General features: G+C 44.7%; 1 protein-coding gene across 2 annotated transcripts in view; it reads left to right on the forward strand.

Moving 5' to 3' along the window:
• The window catches only part of LOC148036896 (Radical SAM superfamily protein), a 78520-nt gene extending 60357 nt beyond the window's left edge, over window positions 1-18163 (forward strand). Inside the window, exons 7-11 of one of the 2 annotated variants that reach the window (XM_087675817.1) lie at window positions 8075-8178; window positions 8377-8516; window positions 8600-8736; window positions 11588-11804; window positions 17658-18163. In XM_087675817.1, coding sequence (XP_087531943.1) covers window positions 8075-8178; window positions 8377-8516; window positions 8600-8736; window positions 11588-11731 — 525 coding nt within the window. In that variant the 3' untranslated portion in view covers window positions 11732-11804; window positions 17658-18163. The remainder of the gene's footprint in view (window positions 1-8074; window positions 8179-8376; window positions 8517-8599; window positions 8737-11587; window positions 11805-17657) is intronic. The other variant, XM_087675818.1, reaches the window with a different exon arrangement.
• The last annotated feature ends 1593 nt before the right edge of the window (window positions 18164-19756 follow it).

Consider the following 19756-nt stretch of genomic DNA (forward strand, 5'->3'; position numbering starts at 1 on the left):
ATGCAAGATGACCTACATATACCTGTCACACTCAACTTTATAATAAAGATCAAGGTCATGATTGGAATGATGGAAGCCACTCTGTAAGAAGAAGCGATCAATCTTCCAGTACCAAGCTTAAGGAGCTTGCTTTAGGACATAGAGAGCCTTCCGCAACCTGTAAACACGGTCCTCCATCTATACAAGAAAACCAGGAGGCTATGAGACAAAAATCTCCTCCTCCAAGACGTCATTAAGAAAGGCTGACTTCACATCCATTCGATAAACTGGCCAATGGTGATGAGCGGCTAAAGCCAAGATAGCTTGAATAGTGGGCATCCGAGCTATCAGTGTGAAAGTCTCAAAGTAATCCAAACTTGTTGGCTGAGAGAACCCCTTGGCAACAAGCCATGCTTTATTCTTGTTCAAGGTCCCATCAGCAGGTTACTTGGTCTTATAGATTTACTTCACACCAATCACCTTTTGCTTCTTTGGACGAGGAATCCGCTTAATAGAATTGAGCTCAGCTTGCATAGCACCATGCCAAACCTTGTGTGCAAGAGCCTCATCAACTATAGTACGCTCATGGTCGTGAAGTATCTGTGGCATAAGGGTATAGTTCACACAAATTGAACTATCCTGTTGGGCATGTAGCCTGGCTCATCTACGGGGACCAAGAGGCACCTCAGGGAATTGAATAATCCTTGAATCATGAATGAGCCTTTGATACTACTAAGGAATGATGATAGGTTCAGTGCACTGTGAAGGAGACCAAGAGGCCATCCGGTATCTATAAAGCACCTATTTGTGAAAGGGACGATCCCTTCATCTCCCCCCCCAACCCCAAACTAAGGAAAGATAAATCCTCCTCATGCGATGAAGAAGGCTTTCTGTGTGATGGCTCAATCCCTCTAGAGGAAACCTAAGAAGATAGGGAAGATGTGGAACACTTGAGGCTGAGGTAGTAGATGAAGGAGCCGTCAAGGGTGGAAGGGGAGAAGGTGAGGAAGAAGAGGACGGAGGGGGAGGAGTTGTAGACAAAGAAAGGGTGCCAAGGAGTAACCTAGAAGGAAGGGGGGGGATTAGTCGATGAGGAAAAACCACATGTACCATTAGTGTTGGGTGTAAAGACCCTTTACGCTCTCTCGTGTATATATTACTTCACACACGTGAACTCATCCTAGCGGGTGTAAGTGTACCTATGTGTCGACTCACTCTCACACTATCTCACGGTTCAAGACTGTTCAATTCAGTACTATTGAGCACCTGGACTATTGTGCCTGCTCTCTCTCTTTGCTTCCACTTCTACTCTACAAACTGGTATCAGAGCATGACGGCGCAAGCCAGCAGTCACTGCAGACATTGCAGTCGTCATCATTGGGATCAACAGGCGGCATCTGTGATAATGCTTGCTGCACTTGCAATAGATTGGTGGGTTGCGGGGAGCAGGTAACATGCGCAGTCAACAGGTGGGAAAGCCGGACAAGCTAGCGACAAGTCAGACGGCTGATGGGAGCACGCAGAAGTTTAACAGAGCTCGCGACGACCAGCACGCAGGCCATAGGAGTTGGGCGTGATGGGTGACTGGGGTGACACGACGTGGGGGTTGCATGCTGCACGGATTGACGTCCGTCAACGGGCTGGTCAGCGGCCCATTTTCTTTAAAAATTCAGAAAATTTTCACTTCGTTTTATTCTCTGCTCTCTCGAGTGTTCACATGAGCAAGCACAAAGCACAAATTTGTGCAAAATTTGGGGCTTTTCCCAGTTTTGGTGCCGGCCACATGTTTCAGTGATTCCTGACCCATAAATTGCAGACATTGAGTGCACGAGTCTCGAAAATTTTGGGGATTTTCCGATTCAAGTGAAATTTTCACTTGCTTGAGCCAATTTCTTGGAAATTTGTGCACTCTTGGACCTCGAAAATTGGGGCTTTTGCAGAATTCGTGAAATTTCTTCAACATTTATCCGTACTTGATGCTTGGGAAGATGTATTGATGCAATTGGAGTAGATTCATTGCAAAATTTTTGGGGCTTTTCACATTGGTGATGTATTTTGAGTCGATTTGAGACTGGATAGTGAAATTTGCAGTAGATTCACTGCTGAGTGGGAGTTTTTTGAGCTTTGGATGCTTCAAAATGTTGAAAAAGGGCAGCTTCTCTTGGTATATGTATTGCTGAATACTCACTATGCAGTGAAACAATGGTAAATATGGGACTTAGGTCATTGCATTTGGGTATTATGGTGATGTATTGCTGAAGTGGGAGATGCCTTTGATGCAAATGTATCAGATTTGATTCATGAATATGCTATAATCACTACTTGAGACTGAAATTGCAGCTAAACATCTGCTTCTTGGACATCTTGGAAGTACAAGAGTGTGTACTTGCTGTTACAATTCAACAACCTTGCTATTGGCTGAAAGCATTCAGCCCCTTGTTGCAGTTGTGTATTATTGAAGATGGCTGGCAGTGCATCTACATCTAACACAAAGAATCTCTTTGAGATTCGTAAATTCGATGGCAATGGTTTTGATCTTTGGAACGATCGTATGTTGGATATACTTTTTCTAAAGGATTGTGATGATACTTTAGAAAAACATGAGCTATCAAAAGATGACGTACCAGCGAGACAGTAGGGTTTGCGGGGAGAAACACAGAGTGAACTCGGCAAACATGGAGAAGAGAAAAGAAGAGAGAAGAAACTCTGATGAATGGAATGATGAAGATCTAAATCATGGAGTGAATGTGATATAAGGGAACAAGGGTGCCGTAGCACAAGGAAGATGACGAAGACAGCCACGAACCACGAACGGCAATGTCCTCCTGAAGGAATGTGAGGGTAATGGAGAGGCTGGAGAGAAGAGGTGGCGGATTGAATGAATCAGCTGTAAGAAATGAATGAGAGAGTGGTCTATAAATAGGCATAGTTAGTCTAGGATGGCGCCCCTTTTTGGGGCTGCAAACCCTAAACGCAAAACTCAGAAATGCAAAAACGCAAACTGTGGGTGAAGGGTTTCTCAATACCCCCTCTCAGGCCCAAAAAGGGGAACAAGAGAAGAGTGAGATGGAGATGCAATGCTACATACTGAAGAATGCTCATGCAGCAGGTGCCACTTGGACAGTGTCCCTCGTGGGGAAATTGTTCACTTGCCCAAGAGTACATAGATGATGAAATCATGCAATGCAGAGGAGGAATATCGGACTTTGTGTGGTGCCGAGAACCATAAGGAGATACGCGTACTCGATCTTGGGAGGTGGCTCCATGCTGACCAAGGGACGAAGGCAAGAAGAAAAGGAGGACGAAGATGTAGAGGATCCCTAAGATCCAAGATTTCCACCGAAAGGGAACCTACAGTAAAGACCAATAGACAGAGTGAACTGGAGAAATCGAAATACAACCTTGGGAGAGAAGCCACTAGCTCTGTGCATCCATGCTGGAAGGAATACGAAGGCCTCGTCACCAAGTCGCGGCTGAATCTCCGAGGTTCCGATCTAGGTGGTACCTGAAGATCCTGGGTATTAGTAGAAGAGATGATTGGTCGAAGATAACCACCCGAAGAAAGTAGAGGATAGGTGAAGAACTTCATGTGGAGTAGGTTCCTTCTCTGAGGTGGGAGGTGGACGGGCCCCCGCTGAAGTCGAAGAAGAAGTAGATGCCTCCTTTGAGGGCAAAGAAATAACATCCCCCTCTGAATCCCCCTCTAAAGTAGATAGGGAATCCAAAAACTCATAGATCACGGACTTCAAAATGTTTGATGATGAAGGAAGTACCGCCAGTCGTGCCAAAGAAGGTATCTGGGGTGCCGAAGAGCTCCCAGAGGTAGCCTCTCGAACCTGAGTAGTCGAGGGTGGGGAAGGGTGGTGCTCAGAATAAGCAAGAGGTGGGCAATAGTCGTTGTCTCTCGGTGTGGAGCAGACTGGGTAGCTGAAGAAGAGGAAGGAGTTGAGCAGCCATTGTCTCTCGAAGGAGCGGACTGACGAGGAGACAGTATCAAACAATCACTGTCTCTCGATGGAGCGGACTGTAGATCCGTAGGTCGTGGAAGCCAAAGTACCTGAAAATAAGTGGGAGAAGACTGCTGCTTGCATTGTGACAATCTCCAGGAGGTTGTAGCACCAATTGATCCTCCATGTGCTCGAAAGGGCTTAGTGCCTTAGTGCGCATCGGATGCGTCTTATTGCCTTGAGCATAGTACTCTGATAGCTGATGCAGAACAATCTTTGTGGCCCAGAAAGGAGAGGTGGCACAAGGAGTGTCTGGTGGAAGACGCATATACTCCGGGGGGGGTGGGGAGCAAGGGTCGAAGTCAGCAAGCATTGGTGGTATGTCCGGTGATGCCATAGTAGGAGCACCTAGTAGTGTGGTCATTTGTTGGTAAAAAAGCTATGGATACCAGTGTGCCTTGCTGAAGAAGGAAGAGGTCAGCCACCATGAACCACGAACCGCAATGTCCGCCTTAAAGGGTGTGAGGGCAGTGTGAAGTACGAACCACAATGTTTGCCTCAAGGGGTGGGAGGGTAGTGGAAGGGCTAGAAGTAAGCTGCCAGTGGGAGGAGGATGCGACCAGCAGTAAGAGGTTGCAACCAGTAGAAAAACACAGGTGAGGAGAGAGAAATACTAAAAACGCAGGCAGGATAGCCTGCAGGAGAGAGAAAGACTAAAAACGCAAGGAAAAACAGCAGCAACAGTCAATATGCTGAAATCAGCTCTGAACAGTGTGTGATAGGTTGGAAACAAGCGCCAAACTGTTGTAGACAGCAATGTCCAGCTTCGACCGCAATGTCCTCCGTGCTTGGGGTGTGGGTAGCAAGTTGAAATATCTGAAATCTGTAAAAACGAGATTGTTTTTTGAATGGAGAGTGATCAGCAACAGTCGTTCTGCTGTAAACAGTTGCAAACTGCGGGTGGTTGGTTGGAAACAGGCGCCAGACTGTAGATGACAGCAAGGGAAAGCTGAGACTACGATGTCCTCTGCGAAAGGGATGTGGGCAGCAAGCTGAAAACACCTGAAACCTTCAAAAACGAGATTTTGATGCAGCGGAAGAAGAAGAGAAGTGGATGCGGAACCCGCCACCGGTCTTCGCCTTCACTGGAGTGGAGGATCTTTGCCACTATTTGAGCAGAACCAGCTCTGATACCATGTCAAAAGATGACGTACCAGCGAGACTTTAGGGTTTGCGAGGAGGAACACGGAGTGAACTCGGCAAACATGGAGAAGAGAAGAGAAGAGAGAAGAAACTCTGATGAATGGAATGATGAAGATCTAGAGAGTTTGTAACAGCCATCTTGGGACTGTTTTTGTTGCATTTACAGCAGCCCCTTCATGCTGTACTGCATCTTCCTCTACATGTGGCAAATCAATACCCTGCTATTCAGACGCATATGGTGTAGCAATGACTTGATGTATTATGTCTATCCAACAGTTTACAACAAGCACAGACTCCAAAGAAAGTGGCAAGAGACTCTCAACGACATCACCAATATCATGGGTGGCTAGCATTTGAAACTAATCATGTGGAAATGCAACATTTTCAACAGATATGACATCCCTACTGACAATTTTTTTTTTTGTGCGCATGGGTCATACCAGCGATAGCCCTTACTTTCCGAACTGTAGCTAGTAAATATTCATTTTACAACCTTGTCATCAAGCTTCCCACGAAGCTATTTCGAAATATGTGTATAGGCTATGTAACCAAACACCCGAAAGTAGTCAACCTTGGGTTTCTTACCATGCCAAGCTTCAAGCAAGGTGATCGTCTTTATTGCCTTAGTGGGTGCACGATTCAACAGTAAAATGGATACTCCTTTAGCTTAACGCACTAGGAGGGTTGCTAGACATGCAACACATGATGCAAGGGGAGCCCATTTGGTTGATTTTACAGAAGTAGATGACTGTGATGAGCATGTATTTATGAGCTCACTGTTGGATGATGATGATGAGTCTACTTGCTTGGATGAAGCTCAGCAAGATTTACATTGGATGCAGGCCATGGATGATGAGTTAGACTCTATTGCCACTAACTCTACATGGGATCTTGTGGATTTATCACTTGGCAAGAAGGCCATTGGCACAAAATGGGTTTTTAAACTCAAACGCAAGGTTGATGGTACCATTGATAGGTACAAAGCATGGTTGGTAGCAAAAGGCTATGCACAGAAGAAGGGCATAGATTATGAAGAGACTTTTGCTTCTACATCCCTTATGAGTACGGTGAGATGTGTAATTGTTATGGCTGCAAATTATGGTTGGAAGGTACATCAGTTGGACATTAAGACAACATTCTTGAATGGGGATTTGCATGGTCTCAAACGATTTCCTTGTGCATGGTACTCAAAAATTGATGCATATTTGGCCAGCAAAGGGTTCAAAAACGGTCCAATTGCTCCCACTCTATACATTAAGAATGAAGGGGAGGACTCCTTGATTATCATTCTTTATGTAGATGACATGTTGCTCTCTAGACCTTCATAAGCAAAAATTGCAGATTTCAAGGCTGAATAAAAACATATATTTGCTATGTCAGATAGGGGCTATCTACACTATTATTTGGGGATTTAGTTCACCCAAAATCAGCATGGTATCATCATGTCACAGTCACAGTATGTGGATAAGCTGTTACATAGGTTTAATATGCAAAATTGCAAACCTATGTGTACTCCTATGGAGCCAGGCTTAAAGCTGTCTATGCATGATGGTGAAGAGATGTTTGATGTGTTATGAGTGCCAAAGTGAGGAGTGGTCAACTATTAATAGCTGAATGCCTCCAAATCAGGCCGTCCTGCTGAAAAATAACCTGGGGTTGCAATAAATACAGTCTGATTACATAGAAAAATCTGTCCAAAAACAAGTGGCATCCTGGGCAGTCCAGAGGCAGCAGGTAGGCACTGGCTGGGGGTGAATACCGGCTGACAAACATAGGAAAAGTGCCTAAAACAAAAGAGATGCGCACTAAAATAGGCAGGCTAACAGAGCCCACACCAACCATATAAAAGCCATGGTAGTCATTGTTGAGTCATTATCCCTTGACAATGATAAACATGAGTATGACTATGCCTTTTAAATCATGTTTTTCTTTTTAAAACAGTGTTGGGTACTCTAATACGATTGTGAATCCACAATTATATTTACTTTTTTAATATTTTGTTTCTTTTCAAATTCCAAGGAGTTATATATTTCATGGGGGTTTGTAACTAGTTCTCGTGGCCTTAGAGTTGAGTGTGAAAGCCATACTTGGGTTGTGGGCCCCTGCTCATGTACTATCATTTGTGCCATTCAGGCCTCTAGGCCATGCACATGTACCTCTGCATCAGGCCCAACTTTGAGCCCCTAAGCATGCACAGGACTGGGCATTGCCATTTCTGAGGTAAGACCGTCCTGTTTGCTTTATTGCTTCATGTCATGGGTTCAGCCATCTGAACGGAAGTATCCTTTGCCTCTCTCTCTCTCTCTCTCTCTCTCTCTCTCTCTCTCTCTCTCTGTGTCCAGCCTCATTGTCCATAGCTATCTGCTTAACCTCTGGTACCCAACAAAAATAAGGAGCAGCTCTCCATGAAATCAAATCTAAAAACTTATATTATAGTCTGATAACTAAAGCAAGTCTTAATTTGTGGTCAGATACATTTTCTTATCTGATTTTCCTGTGTTCATGGCCTAACATAACTGTTAAAAAGTTACGATATGAAACCGACATTTTGACTTAGCACCATGTCTTGCTTGTTTCTCTATTTCATATATGAAGTTTTTCTGGTTTTTGTCAGTTTTTAAAGGCACTGAGATGCATAGCATGCATGTTACAGTCCTTTTGGAGTAACATCACACATGCCTCACCATTATTAGCTGTCCACCCCCATACACACACATTGAAACTGTAATCCAGCTTTCTGTTACATTTTGTACTTCTTTATAGAAGTTTTAGAGGAATGATCTTTATTATTCTTACAAATGAGCTGCATATATGCATCGAAATCAGCTTTCTTCTTACAAATGAGCTGTTTACATGCATTGGAATCAGCTTAATGCTGCCATGATGTTAATATTTGTGTGATAAAAATTGATAGCAAGAAAGTTTGTGATTTGGCTTTTCAACAGGATATAGGTATTGGCCAAAGGATGATAACTATATCCACTGTTGGTGTTCCAAATACAATTGCGAAACTTGCGACACACAAGCTTCAGTCAACATTGGCTATCAGGTTAGAAAGAATCTGGATCTAGAATACCTGGCATGTGAGACATACTCCTCATTTGACATGAGCTCTGGAGTGCCGGGCTTTATTTTCGGTTTTTGGTCTTAGTTATTCCATTGTTGATAAACTATTATTATGCCTCAAGATCAAGTTGTTTCTGATTCAGAAGCTGAGACTAACCATCCTTTAATCTGCTTTCTCCAGTTTGCATGCACCAAATCAGCAGCTCCGTGAAAAAATTGTACCAAGTGCCAAAGCTTACCCCTTGGAAGCATTGTTAGCAGATTGTAAAAACTATTTCCTAACAACAAAAAGAAGGGTTTCATTTGAATATACATTATTGGGTAAGTTTTGATGCTGTTTTGTGTGTATGTTGCTTGCTTGAATTTGATATTGATAGGATGTTGCAATCTGCTTTCTGCTTAAGCTGGCGTGAATGATGGAGAGGAGCATGCGATGGAGCTTGCCGACCTGTTGGATCGTTGGAAGCTTGGGTATCATATCAATTTGATACCGTACAACCCTGTTTCAGATTCTCAGTTTCGAAGACCATCCAAGTTGTCGGTATGTATCACCCTGATCTGCTGGGGAGATATGTCCCATGTCTGTACAGGAGCACGATGTATGTTGGCCTTTCTCAATGTTCAGATGCATTGCCACTCATGGACTAGGTTTCACACGTCTCACAAATTTAATCAAAGGACGCTTCCCCGATATGTTCGAGGAGATTGCCTCTTGACACATCACATTTCGTTCTGCTTGCTTGTTTCCTTGTACCTTTATTGTCAGTCAGCTTGTTGAAGATTATCATTGGGTTTGTTTGATCTGTTGAAGGTTACCCAGCTCTACAACCAACAGAACAATTTTCTCCTGTAAGAGCCTATATATTAAATATAGGCCCAAAGAAATACAGCTGCTGAAGATGCTTAAGATAGCCCCTAGAAAGCTCCTACAAGGTCAGCCTGAAATGGCTGTCTTCAAAGAGGAATGAGTGCCGTTCTGAATTCCGGAGGGTGTAAAGCCTTTCTTGTCCCCCTAACCTAAAATCAAACCTTTTCAAGACAAAAAACAAGAATACATTTAAACCGTTGAACAAACTTAAGGATAGTCCTCAACATTTGAGCGAGCTTAAGGGACTATCATCATGAGATCCCCCGTATTCACTTTTTTGCACTCTTGATAAACTTGGTTGAGAGCTGCCCAGCCTAATTGAGACACATGAGATGAGATGGTTGTCTCCTTTTTTCAGAAGGGTTTGCCCTTCCCATGATCCACATTAGTGTCTGGGATTTTCCGATCCTCTTTGTTACTATTGTTATTGAGTTCTGTCTGTGATTGATTAAGTGGCATTAAAAGTATTTTTTATCTATCGCAACCCCTACCAGCTACATTAGGGGTCTCTTTGTTTGAATCTTTTTTTAATAAATTGACCCTGAACATAAGATATTGCATAAAGGTCATAGTTACAAGTAATGTAGGGAACGGACCCTCGGGATACCAGGATGCCATCCCTGTGACGACTCCATACCAGAATGTGTCGCTTTTGCAGGTGTCACAAGTTGATGGGGATGGGACATGCCATGTGATGGCTCAGGCTGTTTATGATGGGAATGTGATGGCAGTTTGTGGCAGGGCTGTCCAATGTCTCTGACTTGCATGGACGACTGATATGACCTGTCCGATGTGTCTGACCTGCAGCATGGCAAACTACATATGCAAGTATTAAGGTGTTGCATGGAAAAGGTATCATACTGATTGACAGTGCAAATTTCTGTCCACAGCCAACCCCCACAACTGTCCTCAGCCGAACTTATGTCCTCAGCCAACCCCACAACTTCTTACCTGTCTGCAGCCAGTGCCAAGTACTCTCACCATTGCCAGCCCCATCGTCATGTGGGATTCTGAATTTCAAAGTTAAGGTAAACACTTCGGTAAAATTTTAAGTATCTTCTGAATGTTTTAAGTCCTGGTCCCCCATCTGCTGTCCCCTATTCTTGGCCGTCCTTGTTGTGATCACCGTCCCTTGTCACTTATGACGCTAAACAATCTTTTTTTTTTTGGGGGGGGGGGGGGGGGGAGGGTTGTAGAGGTGATCTCAAAAGCAATGTCTCTTGAGTGAGGCCAAGCTGCATCTAAGTGTATTGAGTGCATGCTGCTGGTGTCACATTAGATCTTGGTCCAGTAAAGGTGACCCACAATCATAATTCTGACGTTACTGCTCCCAATCTATATCCCTTATATCAAAATTACTGTTTAGGAGGGAACAAGATAATTTATTGGCAAGACCTTGGTCTTCCCTTGATCAATTATAATGTCCTTCATACCATGTCCAGACCCAGCGACTGATACCTCAGCCACAAGCACGCAATCCTAGCAACTGTTAGCTTCTTTGTCCAGGGATGATCATCACAAAGATGAGCGAGTTCCTGTATAGTAGGTTGCAAGATCGTGAGAGGCTGATAGCTGAACATCTCTGACATGCATGTGACATATTACAAGCTACAATCATGTGGCCTTGTTACTTAACGAGCTATATTGAAGGGATTCCCACCTCCTAGTCCAACAGCGCTATCACTCACCACTGAGCAAAAGAGCTTAAATCTCAACACCTTCAAGATTATCTCGACATTGGCCAAATTGTACAGCTCAGGTCTGGATATGAGACTCACTTGTCAGATACACAAGTATACCGTACCATAGGCTAGTTGAGATTCAGAAGAAACCACTCTAGACTAGATCAGTTTCTCACTCTTTGGCCTATTGTAATAAGAAGGTAAGAGCTAGACATAAGGCAGGCTAATTTTTTGCAGGGCCTTTGAAGTTGTTCCTAGAGCCTGGCCTTTCAATGCTTTGGAGTCCTATGCATATCTGGATTACTATTGATGTGGAGAACGGGTGCTCTCTTTCACCCACTTTAGTTTGCCCTTATATTGATGAGATATTGGCTTCAATGATTGCCTAGGAGGCATGTGGGCCCTCTTGCTAGAGTCTTGATCCCCATCCTACTTCATGAAAATGACATGGTTCTCATATCTGTATCCAGAGAGATAATCAGGGTGTTCATGCGAGGTCGGGAACGAGGGAAGGGCAGGGGGAGTGAAGAGCTTGTTAATATGTTGATTAAAGTATCTGATGGCATGCAGGATGTTTTGCATGATCCCGGGTGCAGCTTGTTAATTGATCGCTTAATACTTACAAAGAATTGGATAATTGAAAAGCCATGTGTTACCTGTGTGATGTTAAACACATCTTTCAAGAGTTATCAATAGAGTTCAGTAAAATTTTCCAGTTGGAATTTGTAAGCTTACTGCTTTCAAATGATTTGTTGTACATGATTAAAAATTCTTCTGGTGTTCCTTTGATATGATCACTTTCTTGTGAAGTGTCATTAATTCAAGTTACTGCTTATTTGCAGTTGATGGCTTTTGAGAAAATTTTGAATGATCGTGGGCTGACTGCCAGTATCCGTCAAACTCGTGGTCTGGATGCTAATGCTGCTTGTGGACAGTTGCGCAATGAGTTTCAAAAGAAGCCCCTTTCAGAGCTTGGAGATCCATAGATGGCTGTTTTGATGATTACCTGAAGTTCATAGACTTACAGAGCAGTCAAAAGGAGCTGTGCCTTCCCTCAAGGTGAGACTTATGAAGTGATGATGCAGTGTGGTAACATTCTGTATTAACAATTTTTAAATACTTAATATAGTATCCAAAGTAGAAGATTTCTTTGGCCTACAGAAGTAAACCAACATGGGATAAAAGCAAGCATTGATACTGTTCACAGTTTCTCCTTTGTTAGTGATGCTTAGGAAAGGCATAGCATTTATATCTTATGGAAAAGCACCAAATCTTTCTAAACGTCTTGTTGGCAAGCTCCTTCCAATGAACCTTTTTTGGTTAGGTGAACATTTCCAAATGTTTCTACTTTTAAGGTGTTCAAGTCTGACGGTTTTCATACCTCTCCATTAGTCTCCTTGCCCGAATTCAGGGGCTCCACTACCTTTGCCTATGACTTCCTTTGTTTCTTTGAACAAACAGCTTCATATGTGTGGAATTTTAGCAACGGATCCACCATTTCCATGCATACTTGGCAGCTGGCTTGTAGTTACCATGCTGGTAGTCTTGCTTTAGTCACCTTGTCAGATATTCATATATACTATGGGGTACCTAGCTGCTGTCGGGTTACTCGCTATGATATGAGGATGTTGTACATTAGGACACTGCTTCTCCAGGTGCTTCTATAAAGAGACCAGGCGCTGTGCTGCTGTGGCTTTGGCCACATCTCTGATTATACAGAGGTCGAGGGTTATATTCCATGTTTATATCTTCCTACTCTCCTCTGATGTCGTGCATGTAGATGTTACTCACCTAATAGTCCTTGATAGATCATAATATTACCAATAAAACTATTTCTTAGTGAGATTTAATCAGAACTTTCAAGCTAGAGAACATAGATGTTGAGAACTACGACTGTCAGTTTGGCATGGAGTCAATGTGCATATATTTGGACCATTCATCACTGCATATGGGGTTTTATTGCTATTTGAACTTGCCTAAAAACAAATACAGTTCTATGGCAAACTCAGACATGACATAAATCAGCTCTTATACTGAAATTAGTTGCGGTTAATGGGCTTGACTTTTTCTATATGAGTCAAAACATTGACTCTAGACCATTCTGCCACAAATATAAACAGGAAACTGGAGCTTTCAATCTATCATTATATCATGCATCTTACATGTTTCTTGGAATACGTCGGGTGCACTAATAGTCAGGTTCATGGAAGTTTTTGTCTTGAAGATTCTTGTCCCTTCACAACCATATAGATGTGTTGCATTACACAAAGCTCTGCATATGGACTGGTGTTAAAGGCAGTGTAGAAACTGGTATAGGTGGTAGCAAATTTATTATCAGTTCTTTGTTCTGCACATATATCTTGTTCTTGATCAGCCATGATAATATGATTTTTCAGTCCCGAGGAAGCTTTTTCCTGAGACATTGTTAGCTTTACTATGAGTATTAATTGGTAGGATGTAGTGAAGAATTAGATAATGGAGCAGCACAGGGTAATTAATGGTCCCACCCACCTAACTTTTCAGGATAAAAGGGTCCTATCAGAAACGAGCTCCTACCGTCACATCACGAATGCTGCCCCCCCCCCCCCCCCCCCGCCCCCCCCCCCCCCCCGCCCCCCCCCCCCCCCGCGGGGCCATTGGCTCCCTTCCTCCCCCCTCCAGTCGCTCCCTCCCCATGCAACAACTTCCCCCTCCATTAGCACAGCAGCGTGATAGGTAGGTTCTCAGCAGGGATGTGCAATGGAAACCTCTGGTCAGATGCCGGCGCATTCTGCGAGTGCCCCCTTGTCAAACACCTTGCGCGCTGTCCTCTTTGAGGAATAGCTCTTAGCCAAGTTTGAGCTTAAAGAAACAATGATATTTGGTCAGGTAGTTGGACACTCCCCTTCCAAGGCCTAGCTTCGGAACTGGCTTCATTCCACGCTGCGCATCGGCACAACGCAGATCGCGGAGGCGGTCCTAATGGGTCAAGGGATCTTCATGGTACGACTCACCTCGGCAGATGCAGCCCGTAAGCTACTGGTGAGTTCACCCTATGCTTCCACAAAGGGGGTCATCTACATGGTTCCTTGGTACAGTGGAGGCATTCACGCTCCACAATAGGTTCCTTAGACACCCGGTCACCCTCATCTTCCCCGGATTGGCGATACAGTATCGCCGATTAGAGGAAGACTTTGGATGAATCTTCGGTACTGTTCTTCCCGCCTCTTTTGCGGATACAGTGACAACCGTGGGAGTCCCAAAGGTACGGGGGGCAGTGAAGGAGACAAAGAATATACCACAGTTTCTAGAGATCGAGGCAGACGGTCACTCTTTCAGGCAGTAGGTTATTGTGACTAGGCAAAGGGCAGTGCCTACGTTGCCATGACTTTGGGTATCAGGCAATAGAGTGCACGTGTTTCGGTGCCAAGGCAGCATTGCCGACAGGCCCACAGGTGGCTGCGGATAGCTTTACATGGGTCTAGAGACGACAGAGAGGGAGACGGCAGGGGAGGCTGCAGTCAGCTCCTCAGACACAGCCATGGTAGCAAGGTGCTGGAGGGTGAGCGTCGCCCCCCTGGTAGAACTCCACACGGCCCCCTCCTCCTTGCCCCACTTGGTAGGACCACAGGCCCACAACTCCCCCCCCTCCAGAGCGACTGGCACCCCCCCCTCCCCCCCCTCCTCCCCAAAACCCCCACACCCGCCTTGTGCATTTGACCACCCCTCTGATCTCCATCCGGTACATGTTACACCCCCCCCCCCCCCCCCCCCCCCCCCCCCCCACATAGACGGGGAGGAGTCTCATACGCCAACATCCTCCACTCATCGGCAATCGAGCCCCCCTCCCTCCCCCCACACAACCACCAGCTCATCCGTTCACACTGCCCGTCACACTTTCCTGAGACAGGCGCAACTGCTACCATAGGAATTTTTTTGCAGTGGGCTGTGGTCTTACTTGAGAGTTGCGGAGCGCGGAGAGTTCCCAGTACCTCTAGAGGTGGGAATCTTCGCGGTACGCAAGTCGGAGTAGAAAGGTCCATCTTCTAGCACCACCGGATGGACCGAACTATGCCTTCTTCTTTCAGACCTCACATACAAGAGACTAGACGATGACACAGATAGAGGAGGTGGTGAAGAGCTAGGTGGCAGACCACATCTCCTAGTGGATGGGAGAAGGTGGACTAGTACTTTTCTCCCGGCAGTTGCCAGGTTGCATGATGGACATTAACTGGTGGGCTGGGGCGGAGGTCCCACGTTTGAGCATTATCTTTCGAGCCCCTCCGCAGTGGAGAGCTCCGATGGATGTGATCGAGTGGCCCTTGGCGCAGCCAGCTCTCTTCCACCAGTGTATAGAGTCTCGCCTCTTAGCTTGGTTGATTGATGTCCTGGTGGTACTGCTGGGCGCATCCATCACCCCCATGGTTTGCCCGAGGGCTACCATGGGGAAATGGAGTTCACCGTCCAGGCCGGCAGCGAATATTATCCGCATGCCTCATAGCTCCTCTTCCTCGTCGGCAACTTCCACACCGAACAGATGCTTGTTCAGTCAATCATAGGTTTCCCTATGAGTTTACATTTTGCATCTTGGAATGTGAATAGCCTCCACTATTGTGGAGCACGTGGTTCCAGGAAGTTGATTGTTCGGCAAGAGCTGTAGCCTGCCCTCGCCGGACGGATCGACATCTTACCTCTATAGGAGCACAAGCTCACTCCCACCTAGGCCCACCGGATAGGGAAGGTACTGTCGGGCAATTCACACATCTACTGGGAGTACACCATCGGTGCCCACGGTAGGAGTGGAGGCGTATGCACCTCTATTGGCCTGAGCCTCACCACTTGTGTACGAGACCACAGGACGATAGTGGTAGGGAGGGTTCTATGGATCAGATTGGATATTGGGGACTCGTGCCATGGAGTCCTCAATGTCTATGCCTCTACTGAGGTTAGGGCACACAACAGGTTCTAGGTGGAGATCGAAGCAGGACTCCCAGAGGTGGACTCCTGCATTGTTGGAGGAGACTTCAACAACCTGGAGGCCTTTTAAGAACCAAAGAGTAGAGGCAGAAACTACTAGGGCATGGTTGGGGAGGAGCAAGAGGCATGGGAGGTCTTCCTATTAGGAGTAGGAGCACGTGATGCTTGGAGAGACCCAGCTTTCCATAGGAGGGAGAGGTTGCTGGACTTCTCTTGGGAATACAGGCGGCTAGGTGGAGTCCTACTGGAGCGACTGGACAGATTCTATGTAGGAGAGTGGGGATGCTCTTGCGGAGGCTAGTTTGGGCAATTGGGCACCACTTTGTTGCCCGGTTCTCGACACTTGACTCCCCAGCATCTACCCTAGGAACATGATCCTGTCAGATCCCTCACTCGATTTATAGGAGGGAGGAGGTGAAGAGACAAATTGAGCAGATTTGGTCTAGGGAGTGGGGCAGGAAGGACCGGATCACAAAGGAAGTTGTAGAGGTCCTAGCCGAGTTGAGTAGCATCTGCCAGGACGTAGCCATACAGGCCAGACAACAGAGCTGGGAGGAGGAGAGAGCACTCCGGTGGGACCTAGCAGCCAAGTAGAGAGTACTACAGGAGGCACTAGGGAATCCCATTCTCCATGCAGTGCGCGCACGAGCAGCCATTGCCGGCCTAGAGGATAGGTGCTCGGAGTTCTCATTCCATACCTCAACAGCCTTCTGGGCACGGAAAGGAGACACAATGTGCGGGAATTTTTCCAGGTGCATCAGCCCCGCACCTTAGGAGAGTAGATATGCAGTCTTCGGGATTAGTATGGGAGGACTCGTTTTAGCCCAGACGAGGTGATGGAGATTGCCACCGACTACTACAGGCGCCTTTTCAAGCAAGAGATAGCTTTAGCTAGAGGACAACGATGTAGACAGCAGGTCTGGGATCACATCCCATCCCTCGTCACAGAGGAGAGGAGTCTTATTGGATGGCATATTTGGAAGGTGCGGTGTCATGAGGTTTTTGACGGGGAGAGACTTTCAGTACATGCGACTATAGCAGAGCTTTGGACCTCCATCATCCACTCCCTCTGCGGCCGTTGGGACCAGATGCAGGGCGAGTCTCAAGCCCGGCATGAACTCTGTTCTCATTTCATGCGCACTTGGGGCAGCTAGGACCTGTTTTTCGTGATGCAGGCAGGCAGCCCTAGATGGCGATACACCCCCCCCTCCATGACTTCTTGCTCCCATCCCCCCTAGACCGCCTTGAGAGGCTTGTATACTTGATATATCTGTGACTCGGCATCAGCTCCAGCTACTCTGTTGAGCATGAGCACTTCCTTGTATTCAGGTTTTTCTGAAGTAATATAATTAGCCACACTTTATTTGCAAAAAAAAAAAAAAACTTTTCAGGATAAATCCTTGAGAAACTCGATTGACAAATAACGCTAGATTAAAGTTCGCTGAATAAAAAATTTTGTGCTACAATTTTCTGACCTGCAAGAATGAAAGTGAAAAATAAAATAAATTGCATTACTGCGACAGTCTAGAATCATGCAAATATACCTGTCCAGGATATAAACTATATCCCAGTCTTCCAAAGTCTGTAATATCAAGCAATCTGTAGAACTGAGAAACATCATGTATACTCTTATACAAATTAATGAGTACATGCACCAATGACGAAGTATATTAATCATCTTAAACTGTTGAGCTGTATGGAAGACTTGGCCAAAGTGAACAAGTTGCATGCTGTTGGACAAAGGTAGTACAATGATCTTTTTTGGAGCCTTTGATGTTCCTGTAGTTGTAACTGAGAATGCAGCAGTTTGCAGGGAGCTGATGTGCTCTCCAATGATTTTAAAATTTAAAACTGCACACCCTTCTGCCTGCCTGTCTCAAATAGATCTGAGTTAGTTTCTTGTTTATTTGAGAACATTGTTGATATCATTGATGGAGTTCTCATTCCCTGAACCAGGAGACATGCCTGGTGATGTCCCTTTAAAGTCTGTGTTTATGTCAGCAGGAGAAACGCCATTCAAGCTTCCACATGGAGGTACCTTTAACACCTCAAACGTCTTGTATTTGAAAAGCCAGGTACTACTGTGTACAGCATCCAACAGCCTAATAACCTAGTATCCTCTATATTCGTCTATAAAGCTTTCATCTTGAGTACAAATGAAAGAGTTGCGACTAGGCACACGTCCAATGTTTGCCAACAAACAGAATGCACTGGCTGTTGGTTCCTGAAGACGTACGTGGTTTGATGTTATGTTCATCCTGGGTGGGGTGTGGAATACCTGTCTTTCTTGAATCTAGGACACCTTCAAGCAACAGGTCTCCATGGTACCTCTCTATGTAGGTCGATAACATCCCTCAACATCTGTGTTGGTTGTGAACCTCAATGTGTCTTCTTTCTTATGGACACATCTCAACTGCTCAAATGTCGGGCTTAAAAGATGTTTCACTTGTTTTTCCTATATACTTGCTGGGCAATACCATGACAGGAGGAGAGAGGATGATCAATAACCAGGAGGGAATTTCGTCAAATGTTACTCGTTGCAGCAAATTCATGAGGGAATTTCGTTAAATGTCACTTATTGCAGCAAATTCTATGTGATAGTCGCAATGTATGTCATATGCATATTTGATGCTTTTGAGGACCACCGGCTGCTAAAGAGTCATGAAAAGCTTGTCTATGTTATATCTCTGTGCTAGCAAGAACACTGTGGGAGATGGAAGTCCAATCAAGTAGTGTAACTAGTTTGGGTTACAAGTCGTCCTCACCGAGCCAAAGTGTAATGATGGCACTTGAGCAATGACTTGAGGTGCTCGTATCACATATTTTCTCTCTGCTTCTGCTGAGTAATACCTTCGTTAGAGGAAACCCTCTTCTCTACATGAGCTTAGATGAACCTCAGCTCTCTTGCATGTGATCCAAGTCTCTCTTCACTTCCAAATGTTAGCAAATCTCCCCATCATTCGTGGTCTATTTTACATGTTGGAGACAATTTTTAGCTACAAATGACATTCTAGAGAGAACTATACATCTCATACAATACAAAGCTCGATTCTTTGCATCCCATTGATGCAAATCAATTAGTGTCATAGCATCTACTTGGTTCTACTAGGCATAATATGCTCTTGACATCAATTATCACATAATCACTTATGTGATTTTCTTGAAAAGCTATGGTCAAACTAATTGATTTTAAGAAAAGAACTTTGATTCCAACCAATATGTTTGGCTGCTACAATTGCTTCACTTGCAAAGTTTGATGCATTCTATTACTCGACAAATGGCATTCCTGGCCATTTGAATGACAAGCTCGAAAAGGATAATATAAAGACTTTTGGATGTTCTAAACGTTTCGTATATGGAGTATATTTGTCAAGGATTAAATATAATTGTACTTGTCAAGGGATTGCAAGCATTGCATTATTTTTGTTGAAATACCGAATACTTTTACACGTCAAGTTTTGGACAACTCCTAGACACCTAATCTTAGAATGTTTGGCAAGCTAGATTCAAAATTGTCAAAGGCATGTGATTTTCAAATTGTATCTTTAAACACAAGCTTGTGTAAACATACTCTTGAGCAACACCATATATGCCTCTCTAATACTCTCTCTAAGATGCCAAGATATGCATCCCTCTCTTCGGTTGGATTTCTCTCTCAAGCCTAGTCTTGTGGTGTTCTTCCTTTTATTAGCAATGCCCTAAGGCAACGTTTAGTGGATTGTGCATTCCAAGGGTGGGGATGATGCAACTTTAGGACTAGGCTTTTTAATGTTTTTATTCAATATTCACCACATTTGCAGTATGTCACCCAAAAAAATATACTTTTGGTAAATGGATTTTTGTATTAGGGGAAATTTGGACTAAAAAGTGTAGGCTTTATGGGACTTTTAACTCTTTTAAAAATGAGACCATTGTGAAATTTTTGCGAACAAGCTTCAAATTTGTTCAACTTTAGATGTTTAGTATGCATTCTTTGAGCTCTTTTTGTTGATGCGATCCCTTGATGTGACATTTATGGACTTCATATGTTATATCAAGGGATTATATCAGTGTAG

This window comes from Lygodium microphyllum, chromosome 4 (assembly GCF_053477565.2).
Source record: "Lygodium microphyllum isolate KBCC chromosome 4, Lygodium_microphyllum_v1.1.10, whole genome shotgun sequence".
In the NCBI taxonomy this organism is placed as follows: Eukaryota; Viridiplantae; Streptophyta; class Polypodiopsida; order Schizaeales; family Lygodiaceae; genus Lygodium; species Lygodium microphyllum.